Source organism: Lycorma delicatula, chromosome 6, assembly GCF_047948215.1.
Source record: "Lycorma delicatula isolate Av1 chromosome 6, ASM4794821v1, whole genome shotgun sequence".
In the NCBI taxonomy this organism is placed as follows: Eukaryota; Metazoa; Arthropoda; class Insecta; order Hemiptera; family Fulgoridae; genus Lycorma; species Lycorma delicatula.
In genome coordinates, this window is record NC_134460.1 from 42,477,669 (window position 1) to 42,496,476 (window position 18,808).

General features: G+C 30.1%; 1 protein-coding gene across 4 annotated transcripts in view; it reads right to left on the bottom strand.

Moving 5' to 3' along the window:
- Positions 1-680: 680 nt before the first annotated feature.
- The window catches only part of LOC142326582 (uncharacterized), a 32,956-nt gene continuing 14,828 nt past the window's right edge, over positions 681-18,808 (bottom strand). For 3 of the 4 annotated variants that reach the window (XM_075369168.1, XM_075369164.1, XM_075369167.1), the window contains exons 2-6: positions 14,165-14,233; positions 10,548-10,575; positions 6,291-6,428; positions 5,306-5,443; positions 681-789 (exon numbers count right to left, since the gene is read on the bottom strand). In XM_075369168.1, the coding sequence (XP_075225283.1) occupies positions 716-789; positions 5,306-5,443; positions 6,291-6,428; positions 10,548-10,572 (375 nt within the window). In that variant the 5' untranslated portion in view covers positions 10,573-10,575; positions 14,165-14,233 and the 3' untranslated portion in view covers positions 681-715. Of the gene's footprint in view, positions 790-5,305; positions 5,444-6,290; positions 6,429-10,547; positions 10,576-14,164; positions 14,234-17,838; positions 17,973-18,808 lie in introns of those variants that run through there. The other variant, XM_075369165.1, reaches the window with a different exon arrangement.

The window sequence follows — 18,808 nt, forward strand, 5'->3', positions numbered from 1 at the left end:
TAGAGATTAAAATTAGAACAGCTAAAGCTAATGTGGTTAAATAGAAATTGCTTTTATGAAACATTGCGACCACAGCAGATAAAAAATAATGACAAAAACATTATTGAAAATAGAACAACTTTACGCAAACGGCGTAGAATATCATATTTCAAAAAAATATGACGACAAATTCTGTAGTTTTTGTTATTTTTTCAGATATTTTTGTTCAATTACAATGATAAATTTGTTACTCGCTTTCTGCAGTTGTAACTTTCTTAATTTGTTAATCTGTGTATGTATTTTATATATATATATTTTTTTAATTAATCCAATTAATTTTTCAGAATTAATAAAATTACAAAAACTATACAAAATTTGGATAGATTCTTTCTTTATTTTAAACAGATTTTATGTATATTATTTTTTTGTGTATATTATTTTGTTTGTATATTAAATATTACAATTTTACTTAATAAATCGTATTTTAAAAAATATGAGGACAAATTTTGTATAGTTTTTGTAATTTTATTAATTCTGAAAAATTAATTGGATTAATTAAAATATATATATATATAAAATACATACACAGATTAACAAATTAAGAAAGTTACAACTGCAGAAAGCGAGTAACAAATTTATCATTGTAATTGAACAAAAATATCTGAAAAAATAACAAAAACTACAGAGAATCTATCCAAATAATGGAGAAAGCAGTTTATTTGGATAGATTATTTTATTATTTTTTTATTACTTTCCTCCAGTGTTTTGGAAATCCATTGGTAAATTGCATCATTACTTCATTAGGTGTGCCTAAAAGAAAAAAGTGATTAAACTATTAGTGATTAGATAAATAGTTATTGAATTATTGTAATAGTTATAGAATTATAACTAACCTCTTCATAACCTTCATTATAACCTCTTCACTTTTAAATAAGGTTTGAAGACTGTACTATCGGTGAAAACAATTCGCTTTATGAAAAATAATAACAAATTTCCATATTAACAAAGTTAAACATATTTTAAAAACTGAAATTTTCAGGATGTTGTGCTTCCAATAATATATTTATTCTAAACTAAAAACAAGAATATGGTCATTCAAAGAAGAAAGGACTGGTTAATGAATAGAAAAATTGGTTGACTATATAAATCTTGTCAGATAAAACTGAGGGGGGGTATATAATAAAATTGTAATTTTCTGCATAACTGCAGAAAGTTTCAATTTATTTTAAGAAGACTTATAGGAGTAGAAAATTATAAATAAAGAGTACAGATTGTTCTCATCCATTTCTTCATTACTGCATAACTTTTCTAAAAGATAAGAATAAGTTTTACTTGTTATATAAGTACTTTATCAACTTTCCTGACAAAAATTTAATTGTTTTTATTTAAATCCTACTTTAAATCTATGTAAAAGTAAGAAATAATTTTTGAACTGAATTGTATTTTAACAGCACCAATAATGTTAATACAGTTTTATGTTTCAAGTGATCACATTATGGTAAAAGAATTGAAAAGGAAATAATTCCGATTAAAATCAATGGAACATTGGCTGTCTAGAGAATAATGCAGTACAGTACAGTACAGCAAAACAGCTAAAGAGAGAAGTAATGAGGCACATTTCAAAGGTAAGGGCCAATCAGTAAAAAAAGAAGAACAGTTGAAAAAAATGAAAAATTTATTAATGGTTTTAAATACTTATATATTTACAAGGGATATCTCTAAAGTAAAGACAGTTGGGAAATTTCTCTCCTTAAGGTTGGTGAACCTGTGTAGTTCATGGCCATGCTAGCAATATACAGACTGTATTGTTGTCTGTAATTTGTCGCACTGTAGTATCTTTTGATTATATGTGAGTTATTGTTATAAAATGAATAGGAAGATCGATGTTGCCGCCAACTCTGAAATACTTTGAGTTCATAAGTTTTTTAGACCAGTGAAACATTAAGCCGAATTCATAGGCAGATGGTTGCTGTGTACAGTGATAATGTAATGAATGAAATAAACATCCAAAAATGGTGTGAAAAATTTAAAAATAACAGAGGACTTTTTGAAACACATCAATGATGAAATCAGAAAAGATCGTCACTCAACAATTTCTGACCTGGCCGTTCTTTTTCCCGATGTTTCAAAAGCTGTTATTGGTTGCATTGTTCATGACCATTTAGGCTCCAGAAAAGCTTGTGCATGTTGAGTACCGCACATCTTAACGGAACATCACAAAAAAATCCGAATGGAATCTGCTTTGGAATTTTTGATGCGCTACACAACATAGGGGATGAGTTCCTTTATTCTATTGTTACCGGCGTTGAAACATGGATTTCATATTAAACGCCACTGAGAAAACAGCAGTCAAGTGAATGGCATCATCCTCAATTACCAACCAGACCAACAAAGGTCAAGCCACAGCCATTTGGATGCAAACTGATGGCTACAGTCTTTTGGAATTGGTTTGGCATACTGCTGACTGATTTTATGCCACATAGAACGACTATAAATGAAGAAGCCTACTGTGAAACTCTACATAAGTTACGGTGTGCCATTCAAAATCAGCAATGTGGGCGGCTGATCAACGGCATCGTCCTGCTACATCATAATGAACATCCACATGTTGCGGGTCCGACATGTGATTTACTGAGAACATTTGGATGGGAAATTTACGATCACCCACTGTATAGTCTGGACTTAGCTCCTTCTGATTACCATTTGTTTGGGAAATAGAAAGAATTTTTTGAGTGGTAAGCAATTCGTGGGTGATGATGAACTTAAAAATGACGTTAATCAGTGGCTAAATGGACTGAGGCTAAAAGAATACGATGAGGGTACATTGAAGCTGGTGTATCTCTATAATAAATGTCTTAATTCATATGACGATTGCATAGAGAAGTAGTATAAGGTATGTAGTTTTAGAGAAATAAAAAATATTTATTAAGTTTTCAGAATAAATTTTTTTACAGTGATCCTAATGGTAGGACCCAATGTTCAAGAACTATTTTCCATTTTAATCAGATTTAGAAAACACAGATTTGTGATTTTAGCTGAGATCGTAAAAATGTATATACAAATTAATGTGCATAAATTAGATGCAAACTTGCAATGGATTTTGTGGCGAAAAAGTTCTGAAGAACCAATCAAAATACTGTTTAAAAACAGTGACTTATGGAACAACCTCAGCTCTGATTTTAGCCACTCGATGTCTCCAAACAATTGGCATTAGAAGAGAAGGATGCATTTCCAGAAGCTTCAGAGGTTGTTCTACGGAACTGATACGTTGATGATATCCTCACTGGAGGAGACTCAGTGACTGATGTGTCGCTTTTACAATTACAGCTAATTAAATTATTAAGCAGAGGAAATTTTGAATAGAAAAAGTGGTGTTCAAATGAGCCCAAATTACTAAACAATGTTCAACGGAATTTCAACATGCAGGCTATACAATTCATTCAAATGATCAGAAGATGGTCAGGTCAAAACATTACGGGTTTTGTGGAATCCATCGGCAGATGAGTTCCATTTTTTGGTGAAACCAATAAAGGTACAAGAAAAAATTACAAAACAGCAAGTGTTAATCCATTAACTCATCCATTTTTGGTCCACTTGGATTAATTGGTCCAGTTATTCTGTCAATTAAGCTATTGTTGCAACATTTGTGGGCACTAAAAGATTGGTTAGGATGAAGTCCAACGAACATCACTCGAAACAAAGTGGACTCAGTTCTGTGATTTGCTTATTAAACTACAGTCATTAAGGATTCCTAGGCATGTCTTCAATGTTTCACAACATGAATACCAGATTCATGGGTTCTGTGATGCCTCTGAATCAGCATATGTTAGTTTACATCCTATGTGAGGGTTCAGACATCAAGGTACAACTAGTCTGTTCAAAGTATAGGGTCGTGCCTATTAAGAAAGTTAGTCTTCCAAGACTCGAGCTATATGCAGCTCTTTTATTGTCACGACTCATTCATAAGGTAATTTCAACTTTTCAAAATAATTTTACAAAGTGTGGTTTGTAGTCAGACCCTACTGTAGCACTTTCATGGATAAAATAGCCATCAGCTCAGTGGAAAACGTTTGTGGCGAATCGGGTTGGGCAGATCCATGACTTAACAAGAAAGTTTCAATGGAGACATGTTGATAGTGGCAGAAATCCAACAGATTCAATTTGAAGGGGTTTTAGCCAAATCTTAGGCAGCCAACTTTAGTGGAATGGTCCAAGTTGGTTGCTTGAACCTTTAACTTTGCGGCCTAAAAGAAAGATTGTCAACAAGGAAGAACCACTTGAAAGGTGTAACAAATCGGTTGTAGTAAAAATCAAATATTTGAATATAAATGGCCAGCCTTAAGAAATTGTAAAACATTTGATAACATCGTCTCAATGTTTCCTAAGAAATTAAAAAAAAAAGACCCTAACTTCTGATGCAATGCTGAATAAAAGACACAATCCACAGGATGTGGTGTACTGTTAGTTGGCGGTTGCAGCAAACACAAATGGGTGCATCGGTCTGAGTCATGAGATATCAGAGTGAGCCTAATGTGCCCTATTCACAAACGACAAATAATAACCTCCTTTTGAAGGTTATTCTTGCATGAGGAGCTCCACGGTGACATAGTGTTCATAACTGGAAGAAGATTGTTGATAGCAGCATTTTATTCACTTTGCCACTCATCGTGGATCACCCTCTTCAGAAAAAGACAGTCATCCGAAATAACATAATTAGTGAAAAGAAGCTGCAAACAAAACTCTTGCCAACGATCAGTGCACTACTCATTGTCTCAAATTCCCAATATAACTAGGGATCCAGAAGCTCACAGCTGTGTAACGTTGAGTCATTTTAGAGTTAACTGTCAGACTTACCAATTAAAAATTTAATTTGAACTTTACTTACTACTAATTATTTAATCTGGTCTTTGATAACTATTTCAGACTATATATTACAAACAACAGTGTATCATGTCACTAATAGTCTGCAGGGCACTCATGGAATCTGAACAGACAAGTACGTGTCGGAATGTTGAGCTAAGTATATTTAAGGCCTTGTTAATAGCATACAACTCCGCAAAGAAACACTGGCAATGGTGGGAAGGCCAAACATGCATGTTCTATTATCAACCACAAAAACTAATATCTAGTACAGCAACTGCTATTTTTTTCTGAAAGTGGAATAGTAATAACAGCAGCAAAGAATGACATCCAGAAAAAAAATGATGGGAAGCACTATTCCAATAATTGTAATAACTAGATGATCAATTGCACAAATACTTGAAATATACCATTAATAAATAAGAACATAATTATTGTTTTACATAAAATATTCAATATCACTTACTGGGAAGTCTATCATGTTGTAAAGTCAAATTTGATTGGATGTTTCTAGTGTCAAGTTCTGCAGATTTTCCATTATGAAATTGAGATTCACAAACATAATTTGAATTTAAAGACATACCTGTCATATCCATATTGGTACCTGGAACAAAGTCAATTTTAGCATGAAGTTTAAAGGCTAACTTTTTTGTTCTAACTATAGAAATAACATGATTAGTGAAAAGAGGCTGCAAACAAACTCTTGCCACACAATCAGTGCACTCAATGCCTGAAATTCTAATATGACTAGGGATCCAGCAGCTCACAGTTGTGTAATGTTGAATTCACGAGGCTGGACTGATGATTGTGGAATGTGATCAGTTTGAGGGCAAGAAGATGTACTCCGATTAAGCCACTCATGGCTAGGAATGGAGGGGGTGGTGTAGCGACCAGTCATGCTACGAGGCAGGTGTTCTTCTCCCTCAGGGGGGAATTGAGATGTGTAGTGTTCGAGTCATTTTAGAGATAACTATCAGACTTACTATTTAAAAATTTAATTTGGACTTTACTTACTCCTAATTATTTAATCTAGGCTTATAACTATTTCAGATTATATAGTACAGACAGCAATATGTCATGTTGCTAATCATCTGCAAGGCGCTCATGGAATTTGAACAGATAAGTACATGTCAGAATGCTGAGCTAAGTATATTTAAGGCCTTGTTAATAGCATACTGCTCCACAAAGAAAAACTGGCAATGGTGAAAAGGCCAAACATGCATGTTCTATTATCAACCACAAAAGCTAATATCCAGTACAGCAACTGCTATTTTTTCTGGAAGTGGAATAGTGATAATAAGAGCAGCTAAGAACAACATCCACAAAAATGATGAGAAGCACTATTTCGATAATTGTAGTTACTAGATGCTCAATTGCACAAATACTTAAAAATATCATTAATAAATAAGGACATAAAAATTGTTTTACATAAAATATTCATTATCACTTACTAGGCAGTCTATCACGTTGTAAAGTGAAATTTGATTGGATATTTCTATTTTCAAGTTCTGAACATTTTTCATTGTGAAATTGAGATCCTCTGACACAATTTGAATTTAAAGACATACTTGTCATATCCATATTGGTTCCTGAAACAAAATCAATTTTAACATGGAGGTTAAAGGCTGAATTTTTTGTTCTAACTATATCAGGATTCACCCTAATGAAAATATTATAAAATTTTCGTTGTTATATAACCAGATTTGTGTTCTTATGATATTGACAAGAACCAAAGCAGTAATTAACCAGAGTAGGGCGCCAAGGGGATAATAACATGGACAACAAGAACAGTAAGAACTGGAGGTAACTGTATATTTAGAACTAAGAAAAGGTGCAGACATCTGATGCCTAGCAGAGCAGTGGATGATCTCGGCTGTTCTTGCTGTCCATTAAGATGCTAGTTAGAGAATACCGCATCAAAGGTAGGATGATTTGGTTGCACCTTAATGCCAGCTCCACAGGAGTATATAAATTGGTTCCATCTATTCCAAAGAGATGGCTCCCCATTGTCCACTAGTAGACTTAACACAGGGCTTGAGCAAAACGTGCCTGTAGAGAGACAGATAAATGAATGATGGGCTGCACTGAGCATCTTTAGAATGGTAGCCCATACAGACTAATAAGACATGCATTCATAGATTAAGCAGGAACAGATCAGAGCTTGATAGAAGTGCAACATGCATATTCGATCAGCACCCCAAGCATTAGATAAAACTTTCATGAGATGGATATTTAAATTTTAATACTTAGATTTAAAAAAAAAATTTTTTTTTTAATTTTATGAAGGTTTTTGTTATCTTTAAAACTAATGTTTTTCTGTCACATTTTGATTTGAATTTTTTTGAATAAGTTGAATTTCTAAAACTTTATTTTGTTTCTATTAAATTTATTTACACAGATTTTCTCAAAATTAAATTCTCTATAAATTTTGTTAAAATTTTTATTTTTTTATTGGAAATTTAACAATTATTGAGGCCTGTTTTATTCAGTTTTTCAGTTCAAAAGATATAAGTAACCATAAAATTTGCTGCTTAATTTAGGTCCATAGAATCTTAGAATGATTTTACACTTGCGAGTAGAAAAAAGGGCATAATGTTTACTAGTTATCACTTGAAAACAAAAGATTTCTGAACACAAGCCAATAGAAACAGTTTAGCTTACATTAATATCATAGAGCAGCTCCCAAATTACAGCAATATGCATTTTGAAACTATATAATCCCTTCTGTTGAAAAGTTTTTCCAAGGTTAGGGGGGGGGGGTCTTTAACATAAATAACAGAATCTTAATAATGTAAAAAGGATCTAATTTTATTTCATATCAAACAAAATTAAAATGGTATTTCTACCTTAAAAAAATTCAGTTACACGAAACAATTTGCCAAATCCCTGTTGTGGGATGGTAGCATCTCTATCTTTTGAAAACAATAATTTGAAACCACCATCATTTGAATACAAAGACATAATTATATTATTAATACTGTTAGGTAACAATATTTACCTAAATTTATAAATTTTTTATAAACAAAAATTTCTGAATGAAACTTTAATAAGAAACTCAAAGACTACACAGGTTAAAAAAAAACTTTTTTTTCGATATGTGCCAACTGGCAGAGAATACACTAATTCCTCTTCCCTATTCAAAAAATATGCGCAAGGCACCTAGGCAAACACGTTTTTTGTAATAAAAGTTTGTAAGAAATGATGTTCACTTTTTGACACACTCCTAAGATTATTTTTCCTTAAAAATTCTATGTATAATAATTCAAATTCTATTCATTTCTAATTGAGCTTAAAGACCAACATTTTTAAGTCAAGCAGCTGTCAAATGGTGCCTAGTTTTATGAGTATTGTAAACTAATACTGTCTTAGAGGTAATGTAGACAAGTATTATTTCTCAAAACAATTAAAATTACAGTTGTTTCTTCAAATTAAGTTAGATATTACAGAGAATTGTGATGATTGTTAGAAAATATGAAAGATTAGAATCTGAATTTCTATAAAATAACATAATTTTGTTACTTTTTTTTATAGGAGAATAAATGAATAAAATTTATTTTGCTTTTAAATGTATGGAGAAAGTCGAACAGCAACTAAATATTTAAATGTGATGTACTATTATCTTTTATTTCGCTGAGAATAAAATTGACAAGACTAGTTTTATTTGGCTCAAGCTAGTTTCTCGATTACCTTGTAGTTACATACAACCTTTTGTGTAGTTTACAACGTCGGTTATTCAGCAGTGTGTAGGATGTGAACAAAATGTTTTGTAACTGTTCTTTGTTAATAAAGTCAAATCAAAAATGAATTACAAAATAACATATTCATGTTTCTTTTCATGACTAAACCAAGATGTAAGCTCAAAGCTTGTGCATGAGAAAATGGGATGAAAATTTTGCACTATATGAAACAAGTCAGACCAGGATTCAAACTTGGGACAAGTTTCCTCATGAAAGGCTGAGATGCTAACATTAAGCCACAGAGGTCAGCATAAGGCTTGCTTATAAACATTTTGAGAACGTAACATAAGTGAATGTAATTTAATAAATCATTTTTTTGATTCCTGTATCATCACACAAGATACTATTAATTTATATAAAAGATTTGGAGCAAACTGGTTCACTAGCTGATTACTTCTTGAATGGCCAACAATAGTAGTAATGAAAAATATTTACAACTTTCAGTTCAAGTAATTTTAAAGAAAAAACAAATTCAATTAACTAGGAAAAGAGCTAAAGTTTGAAGTGAATAACAACTACTGTAAAATTCTAAAACAAATTTAAGACCACATAAACCAAAGATTTTATGAACTCTTCAAGAAAATGATTCAGACCTACACTTGAAATTATATGAGGACTTTTACTTATATATCATAAAGAAAATAAAGAAGTGATTTCTAAAATAAATATTGTTGGGGCAATAACGAGACAAAAATTAAATGGGCACGTCAACTACAACCATTATGCTAACTGGAATTACATGAATCCTCATCAAATCATTCAAGAAACAACAAATTTTTAAGGTATAGTAGACAGTTTGACATTATGGAATTTGTCCTTCCTTAATTCTTTGTAACGTGACTTCAGAAACTTATAAATGATCTAAGCTATTGTTATAGCAAGCTGACATACTCCTTAATCTGAAAATGTCATGTCTTTTATTTGACAACATGAACATACATTACTATACATATGTAAATTTGGATGCAAATTTCCTGAATACTAATTTTGTATAATAAACTGGTCAAGAAAAAAAAGAACTCCTACTAGCCCATGCAACTTAACACCACACAGGTAAACTGTAAAAATCAAACTGTACATCAGTAGACCAAAAAATAATATAAACAACCTTAACACTAATATAAAAAAAAATTAAACAGATAAAGATACAAAGCCTATTCTTACTGCCTTGCATGAAGTAAAGGAAGTAGTAAACGTGAAAAATTTCAGTTTTCAGATTTCAACAGAAATATCCATTTTGACTATCTCTGAATCCATTTTAATAGTTTTGGCGTGACATCAGTACATGTTTATGTATCTCGCATAACTCAAAAATGATTAGACATAGAATGTTACAATTTTGTATTTAGGGCTGTTGTAACATTTAGTTGTACACCTGTACTTTTGATTGCAATCGACTGGGCCAAAAATGTTTACACAGACAGACCTCTAAATAAAGTGGGTTTTCAATCTGGATTTGGATTTTTTTCTTAACTGCAGTAATAAGCCCTCGTTGAGAGTTTTTCAATGATATATGATAAGCAGGACTTATTTTCATTGTTTCCAGAGTTATAGCCAAATAAAATTTTAATTAATGAAATATCTGGATCTTATAAGGAGAAGGCACATCGGTTCAAATCTGACTTTATATACATATATTTCTTTTAACTTTTTTTTTTAACTTAAATATATTGATTTATTAATAATTATTAACCTGATTGTAAAAAAAATGTTTTAACAATAATAATTCAATAATAAAAAAAAAAATCATAAGTTATTAGTGAAATAAAATTTTAAGTACGTTTCATTTTAATTCAAACATTTTTACAATCGGAGGTTAATAATTATTAATAAATCAATATATTTACATTAAAAAAAAGAAAAGAAAATATGTATATGAAATCGGATTTGAACTGATGTTCAAATCTGAACATGGCATGGCTAATTTAATTTAGCAACTTTAAAAAAAAAGGATTAATCTTAAAAACTTACTGTTCAGCATTGTACTATCAGGCATTCTCTGAAATAAAATAAAAACAAATATTTATTACATATTGAACATGAAGATTCATGGTATATATTAAATATTCTACATACTTGTCAGCACATCAAAGTGAAATCGTTTACTGATATTCCTGTTTCTAAGATAACTAGAAAGCTGAAATTTACATTTATTCCAAAGGGACGCCTTAGGAAAAATAAGCAAAAATTAAAACCATAAAGAAATTTTAAATTAAACTTGGATTAAAAGTGGATTTAGCTATAAAAAATGGAAAAGCTGGAAACTAGAAACCTGGCAGATATGTACATAGTAATACAGTGAACACATATATTTATTATATTCACTCAAGACTTGAATAAATGGAATGGAATTATTAGGAGAATATTCTCCTAATTTTTGAGTACTTTTATAGAGATTTCTACTTGTTCAAGAAGAAATTTCTTTTAAATAATAAATTAATTAAAAATATAATTAAATCGTAGATACAGATTATTAGTTGGTCATTGAAATAAATTATTTTGCTGTTATTACAACCCAAAGAGTAACACTGAAACTATATTTAAATAAAAATTATGCATTTTTAATAATTTAAATTTCATTTATATAGCCAGAAATCATGATCAAATGTTTCATGAATTAAAAAAATATGTGTTCATCTCTTCAATTCCCATATTATGAACAACCTAACTTGATTTTTATTTATATTTATATATATACAGCTTATACTTGGCATATATATGTATATACACACACACCAAGCTAGTTAGACAATATGTGACCAGCTTGGTGTCCTGTCTCTTATTCTGCAACCTGATAGGTTGTAACCAAATGATGGTTAACTTGTTGCCCAAAATTCAGTCGCTACGTTACTATTACCATTTGACATGGATTTTTATAACATAATTAAATATTCTGTAATGTTGTGACTTAAAAAAATCCTCAAGTCTATCTTAGTAACCTTCACAATATATCATTTTAAAATGGTACATCTAGCATCAAAATTGTTTATATACAATGGCATCTTTTCTTTTTTTTTAATAAACTGATCATGGTATGTACTTATTTGTAAAGCATAAAAGAATATATAAGAACTCTTCCAATAGTATTGGAAGCACCCAGCCATGTGAACTATTACTCATTGACGCACTAACAATTTTTTTATTAATGTTAATTCTTTTATATTTAATCATTTGAAAGATAAAGTGACAAATGAGGAGGTATTGCGGCAAATAGATGAAGAAAGAAGCATTTGGAAAAATATAGTTAAAAGAAGAGACAGACTTATAGGCCACATACTAAGGCATCCTGGAATAGTCGCTTTAATTTTGGAAGGACAGGTAGAAGGGAAAAATTGTGTAGGCAGGCCACGTTTGGAATATGTAAAACAAATTGTTAGGGATGTAGGATGTAGAGGGTATACTGAAATGAAACGACTAGCACTAGATAGGGAATCTTGGAGAGCTGCATCAAACCAGTCAAATGACTGAAGACAAAAAAAAAAAAAAAAAAATTTAATCATTTGTTTATAACTAACGGAAATTATTTAATAAACTTATTTATTTATTCAAATATCTTTTAATTAATTATTTAAAAACAATCACTTTAAAAATAAAATAAAAATAAAAAACCATATAATCAAAAACGTTTTGAACAATGATAAACCTATCATGAATGGTGGGAAATTGCATTTGTTTTATCATATCTTGTACCATTGTATATAGTTGTATCAATGTCTCTGTTATATAAAAAGTAAGATTTCAATAACTAGTCTACATGCACACTGGTCAACAGTTTACAAGTATCAGCAATTAGTTACTGTGCATTGTTAAAACACCAAATAGCCACTTGTCCCATATTAAGCGTACAACATAGTTGCCAACAAGTTATTATCTTTATTATTTTTATGTGTAATACTTTTTTTATATTTACTGCTATTGATTTTGCATCACTACTACTGTTGCTAAGAAGAACTTTTCAAAATAAGGTATAAAAATAATCTGATTCACTTCCAACAGTTTAGCCTTCATGCCCACATATTTGAATGTCTGCTAAGTATTTTTGTAATTTGGAAAGTATCAGGCGCAATTATTTTTTAATTTTATTAGCAACTTTTAAAAATGGAGCTTACTGAATACAAGCAAACAACTTCATGTATGTAAAGGAATGATGATTTCACAAGACCACTTGCTAATTTATTTAATGATAATTTATCTACTTGAACTTCAAAAAGATCATTTCACAAGACCACTTGCTAATTTATTTAATGATAATTTATCTACTTGAACTTCAAAAAGATCAACTGTATGCAGAACTATAAAAGAATAAAAAATAAAGTAAAGGATAACAGATGTAGAAATCCTGAGCCCATCGGGCTGGTCTAGTGGTTAACTCATCATCGCAAATCAGCTGATTTTGAAGTTGAGAGTTTTAAGGTTCATATCCTAGTAAAGGCAGTTACTTTTAGACGAATTTGAACACTATCAATACCACTCATCACATGGTAGTATTTGAATACCACAGATCTCAGGAATGGTCAACCTGAGACTGTACAAGATAACACTTCATTTACATTCATGCATATCATCCTTATTCATCCTCTAAAGTAATACCTTACATTGGTTCCAGAGGAAACAGAAAAAAAGAGAGATATGTAAGTCCTGAAAGTGCTACTGATGAAATTTCACTAGACACGAAGTAATTTTTTTTGAAAAGTGAAATCCAAAAAGTTAAAAAGCTATAAGAGAAAACCCACAGGAGCATGATAATAATTGATTATCAGTTCATTAAGAATTGCATTAAAACCATTTTAAATCCCATAAAATTTTTATGTCAATCAGAAATTATTTTGACTGAATTTTATGACCTAATGATGGAAAAGCTGATAATGATCCACGATAATTTTCCATATGTGGGGAATACATAGCAGATCAAGTAATTAAAACAGTCCCTCATGATATTAATGAACCTCAAGACAAAATTTATCAAGAGGCTCATGAAATCCCACAAAATGAAATGGTAACTGCAGTTTTAAGTTTTTACAACCATCCAGTACATTGTCAGGGTACACAAGGAAGGCATGAAGCATGTCTAGTAAAGATTTATACAAGTTCATAAAAATCTCTTGCAAAACTAGAAAATTCTTTTGTAATTTCATGAACATTCAAGTCAATAATTCAATTTTAATCTTTTAATGTGTTTCTTGTAATAAATAATCTGTAATGTTGTCTTTCTTTATTAAATGCTTATTACTGTTTTCTAATGAATAATTTCATTTTAGAACAAAGGGTTGTGTCACAACCCTTCTAATTCCATTTAAAACGTTTTGAGTTGCTCCCTTCCATAAGAGCTTGAGTTATTGTAGTTTCATAAAAAAAAAAAAAAAAAAAAAAATATTGTTTTTGAAGGTAGGAGCAGTTGCTAAATTATTTTTTTTTTTATTTTGAACTGTTTGAAAGTTATTTAATGGTTTTTATAATTTTATTAACCCTCAAATAAATGAACCTACAAACTCTATCAGAAATTTCATTATAAAATCCATAAATAAGATTGCACTTCTGTCATAATAAAAATATAAAATGCTAAATGTTAAAAAAAATTATATACTTACGTGATCATTATCATAAAGGTATGTAAAAACTCTTTCTGTCAAATCACTATACAAAGCAGCTAATGCATCCTGAAAAATAACATTCTAAGTTAGTAAGACGTATAAAAACCAGTGGCTGAGATTATTCACAGTAGTAAAAGTGTGAGGTTAGTTGAATTATTTTTGTGTGCAGATCATGCAGAGCAGCACCTACTGAATGATATGATCAGGAAAACCTCTTTGGCCATATTTTCTATACAACTTTAGTCATTTAGTTACAAATTTTAATGAGGAAAACGAGATGAATAAAACATTATATAAGTAAGATTACTAATCCATCAATGATTGCTTAAAGTATAAACAAAATTCAATCAATAAACACAATATCTGAAATAAATTGCATCATTAATTTAATTTGATGTTATCATTAAACTGTAATAATAACATCAATATAAGCTAACCCTTACTCAGAATATTTTTATAATTATATTTACTCTAACCCTAAATAATTCAAATGTAAGTAGCTTGAATTTATAATACTTAAAGTTTATGATTAGTCTAAACCAGCACTGTCCAACCTTTTTACAACTAGGGGTGCATCTGAATGATTACAAAGGCTGTGGGGGTGCCAGGATTCATTTTGACTATCTCCACACTACTGCTGGTACTAACAAAATCAATAATTGTAATTTATAATAATGACCAAAAACATTTGAAACAGAAATTAATTATATTTACTCACCACATAATTAATGTGAAATTTGATACTGCATGCTTGCTGCAAATTGAGGAAAATTTGGTGTAGCTGGAACAAGCTGCTCTTAAAGCATCAAGATGGGAGTTTGTCAGGCATGATCAATACTTGTTTTTGATGATATTTATTGATGAAAATGCAACTTCACAAAGATATGTTGAACCAAAGCATGAATACATTTTCAGTACAACACTAAGGAGAATAGGATATTTTTCTCTGTCCACCAGAGTCCATATATTGCTACATGTTGCATATGAGGATTTTAAAGAAAGATCTTTTTGAAAATTTAAAATTTCCATTTCTAATTCTTCAATTTTATACTTTCTGAATATTTTACACAACCTATTTCCAAGTTCACTAACGTCAACGGAAGTAATTGGATTATTGACAAAAATTATCACTGGTTCAAGTACTGAAAACTGGCTAAATCTACTGTCAAACTCCAACACAAGAGTTTCAAGATTCTTGGCATAAGAGGAAAGATCTGACTGTTTCTAAAATTTATTTGAAATTTGGAAGTGTGATAGGGAATTTCTGTTTAAATGTGTAATCCATAACTTCACTTTCTTTACAAACACATTTATAACACTTATCATATCTGAAATATTAAGATATTCCCCTTGAAATTTGAGATTTAACTTGTTTAATTTTGAGGTGATATCTGCCAGGAAATGTAAATCTGGTAGCCATGATATATTATCAAGTTCGCAATAATATGGTCTGAGAGAAGATTTCGAAAAGTCTCTTATTTCATCTAGCAAACAACAGAATCGTTCCCAGTGTTTTACCCCTACTAAGCCATCTTACATCTGCATGAATAATTACATCATCTTACTGAGTATGGGATATATTAAAAATATTTCAAAACAATTCATGACATGTAAAAGATGTTAAAGAACAATTTAGATCCGGAGTAACAGTACAAGGTGAAAAGATAAAGATGCTATGATTTGCTGATTATATAGCAATTCTAGCCGAGAGTAAAAAAAGATTTAGAAGAAACAAGGAATGGTATGGATGAAGTCCCACACAAGAACTACCGCATGAAAATAAACAAGAACAAAACGAAAGTAATGAAATGTAGTAGAAATAATGAAGATGGACCACTAAATGTAAAAATAGGAAGAAAAAAGATTATGGCGGTAGAAGAATTTTGTTATTTGGGAAGTAGAATTATTAAAGGTGGATGAAGCAAGAGCAATATAAAATGCCAAATAGCACAGTGAAACGAGCCTTCAGTCAGAAATATAATTTGTTTACATCAAAAATTAATTTAAATGTCAGGAAAAGATTTTTGAAAGTATACATTTGGAGCATCGCTTTATATGGAGGTGAAACTTGGATGATTGGAGTACCTGAGAAGAAAAGATTACAAGCTTTTGAAATGTGGTGCTATAGAATGTTAAAAATCAGATAGGTGGATAAAGTGAAAAATGAAGAGGTGTTGCAGCGAATTGATGAAGAAAGAAGCATTTGGAAAAAAACATAGTTATAAGAAGAGACAGACTTATAGGCCCCATATTAAGGCATCCTGGAGTAGTCTCTTTAATATTGGAGGAACAGGTAGAAGGAAAAAATTGTGCAGGCAGGCAACGTTTGGAATATGTAAAACAAACTGTTAGGGATGTAGGATGTAGGATGTAGGATGTAGAGGGGTATACTACCCCTCTACATCCTACATCCCTAATTCATTATTAGCATTAGATAGGGAATCTTGAAGAGTTGCACCAAACCAGTCAAATGACTGAAGACAAAAAAAAGAAATAAATTTTGGAAATGATTCATCCTTAGCACAAAGAGATAGAAATCCATTATTCCTACTAGGCATAGAAGGCGCCCCCATCCATTTTTGTAGCAACAAGCTTTGAAAATGTAAAGTTACTATTTTAACATGTTTATAGAACGCACTATTAAACATGTATTCTCCCCTAGTTTGTCCAAGAAATGGCAACAGTTTGACAAACTCTTCCTTTATTGTAAAATCACAGAAAACCATTCTAATAGGTACACACAATTCAGCAACATCAGACATGTAAGTACTTTTAACAAACTTCAGTGAAAAATATTCACATACTTGCAAATCCTGACGGAATTGGGATTTCAAATTATTAGAAATATGTTTGCACCTACTGCGATGATGAAGAGAGAAGGCTTCACTGAACACAAAAGAAAAATAAGAAAAAAGAAATCAAGATGACTAATTTCTAAAGAAATAAAGATAATTACATTAAGATAAACGTAAATGTATACAGAATAAAGATATGAATTCTAATTGTAATTATTATTATCTTTGTATTTTATTATTTAAGAAGTTTCTCAATATTTTAAAGGGTCGTAACAAAAACATCTGAAGGTGATGAAGAAAAACTGATTTCATTTTAAGGTCAGCATAAAAAATATATTCACCTTTTATTTCAGTTCCAAATTATTACTTTTTTTGTTGACTTGTGTAATTATTGACTTATTAAATCTTATTCTTCTAATTTTGCCTAAATTATTACTATTATCTGGTCATATTTTTTCCCATGAAATCTCAAAAGTTTCTTTGCCTTAGTGCAAAATATCTTAGAGATTCTCTTCTAAAGAAATGATTTATTCATACAGTGAATTTTTATTTAAAAGACAGTTCTGATTTTTAAACCATATTTTCTTGTTGTTATTTATATTACCTTTGTTAAAGTAATTGTTATTGCAGCAATTTTTTTTTTTTTTAGTTATATTTTACAATTGGGTTTTATATATATAGTAAAATTCTATGTATGTGTATATTTTATGGCATGGAATGAAACAGTAAGATTTCTTGCTGTTTAGTTATGTTATTTATTCTCAGTTTTCATAAATAAAAGAAATTTATCACAGTTTTTTGTATTTTAATTTTTGATTTTAGGAACATGAGTGGAGATAATTGTTTTGTTCTATTACAAAAAACAAAAGAACTTACCTTGCTGGAAAAGCTGAAAAAGGGTTCAATACAAAGTGACACTAGCAGACCACCTGCAAGTAATAACACAATGATGTCTTCTAGAATTGCCAATGAAACTCATAATGATGGAACATCACTTTTTAAAGTTCCTCTGTCTCCTGCACAATGGAGTTTTCACATCAGCAACCCAGTTTTGTTAAAAAAAATGTGACTATTATAGAAAGCATTTGAATTGGGCGCATGAAAAACTTAATGTGGTAAGGCTAATTTTAGAGAGAAAAAACATTTATTGTACTTCAAATAAAAGTATATTTTATTCAGTTTCATCTTATCTCATTTTTAATTAGAGATTTTATTTTTAGCTTTTAAAATATATTTAATATTCAAATATTTAATGTTGAATTCTAGTGAATTTAAGTGCATTGAAGGTGATCCCTGTGTCTGAAAAGATAATAATGTTTGATCAATAATTAAAGATTTATTAAAGCATATTTTTCTAATTTGGAATTATGGGTCTTTTTTGTTTATAGATGAAGCTAAACTGTAATAATTCTATTTGTGCTTGATGAATTTAAAATTCATCAAGTTGGTTTTAAATATTAAAATCATGTAATGGATTATGATTCTAGACTCAAAAAGGTTTTGTTTAATTTAAACAAAACCTTTTTGTAATGGCTTTTTTATAATGGCTGTTCAGCCATTATACGCAGAAATAGTAAGTTATTATTTTACATAAAAGCTCACTGATTAACCCTTTATATGTAGCTGGTTGTGATGGGGTGGTTGTATCAAATTAATCTCCTAGAAATGAATTGCAATAATCTGTTATTAGAAGTACATTTCCCTCAGTACATTTCCTTATGTTTAGAATATGTCAAAGTAGAGAGATTTATAACTATTATGTTGTGTAACCTCAATGTTTTTCATTCTAAAATGAAAAAAATTACCTTATTTTAAAAAAAGCTGACAATACAGTTGTAGGATTTTC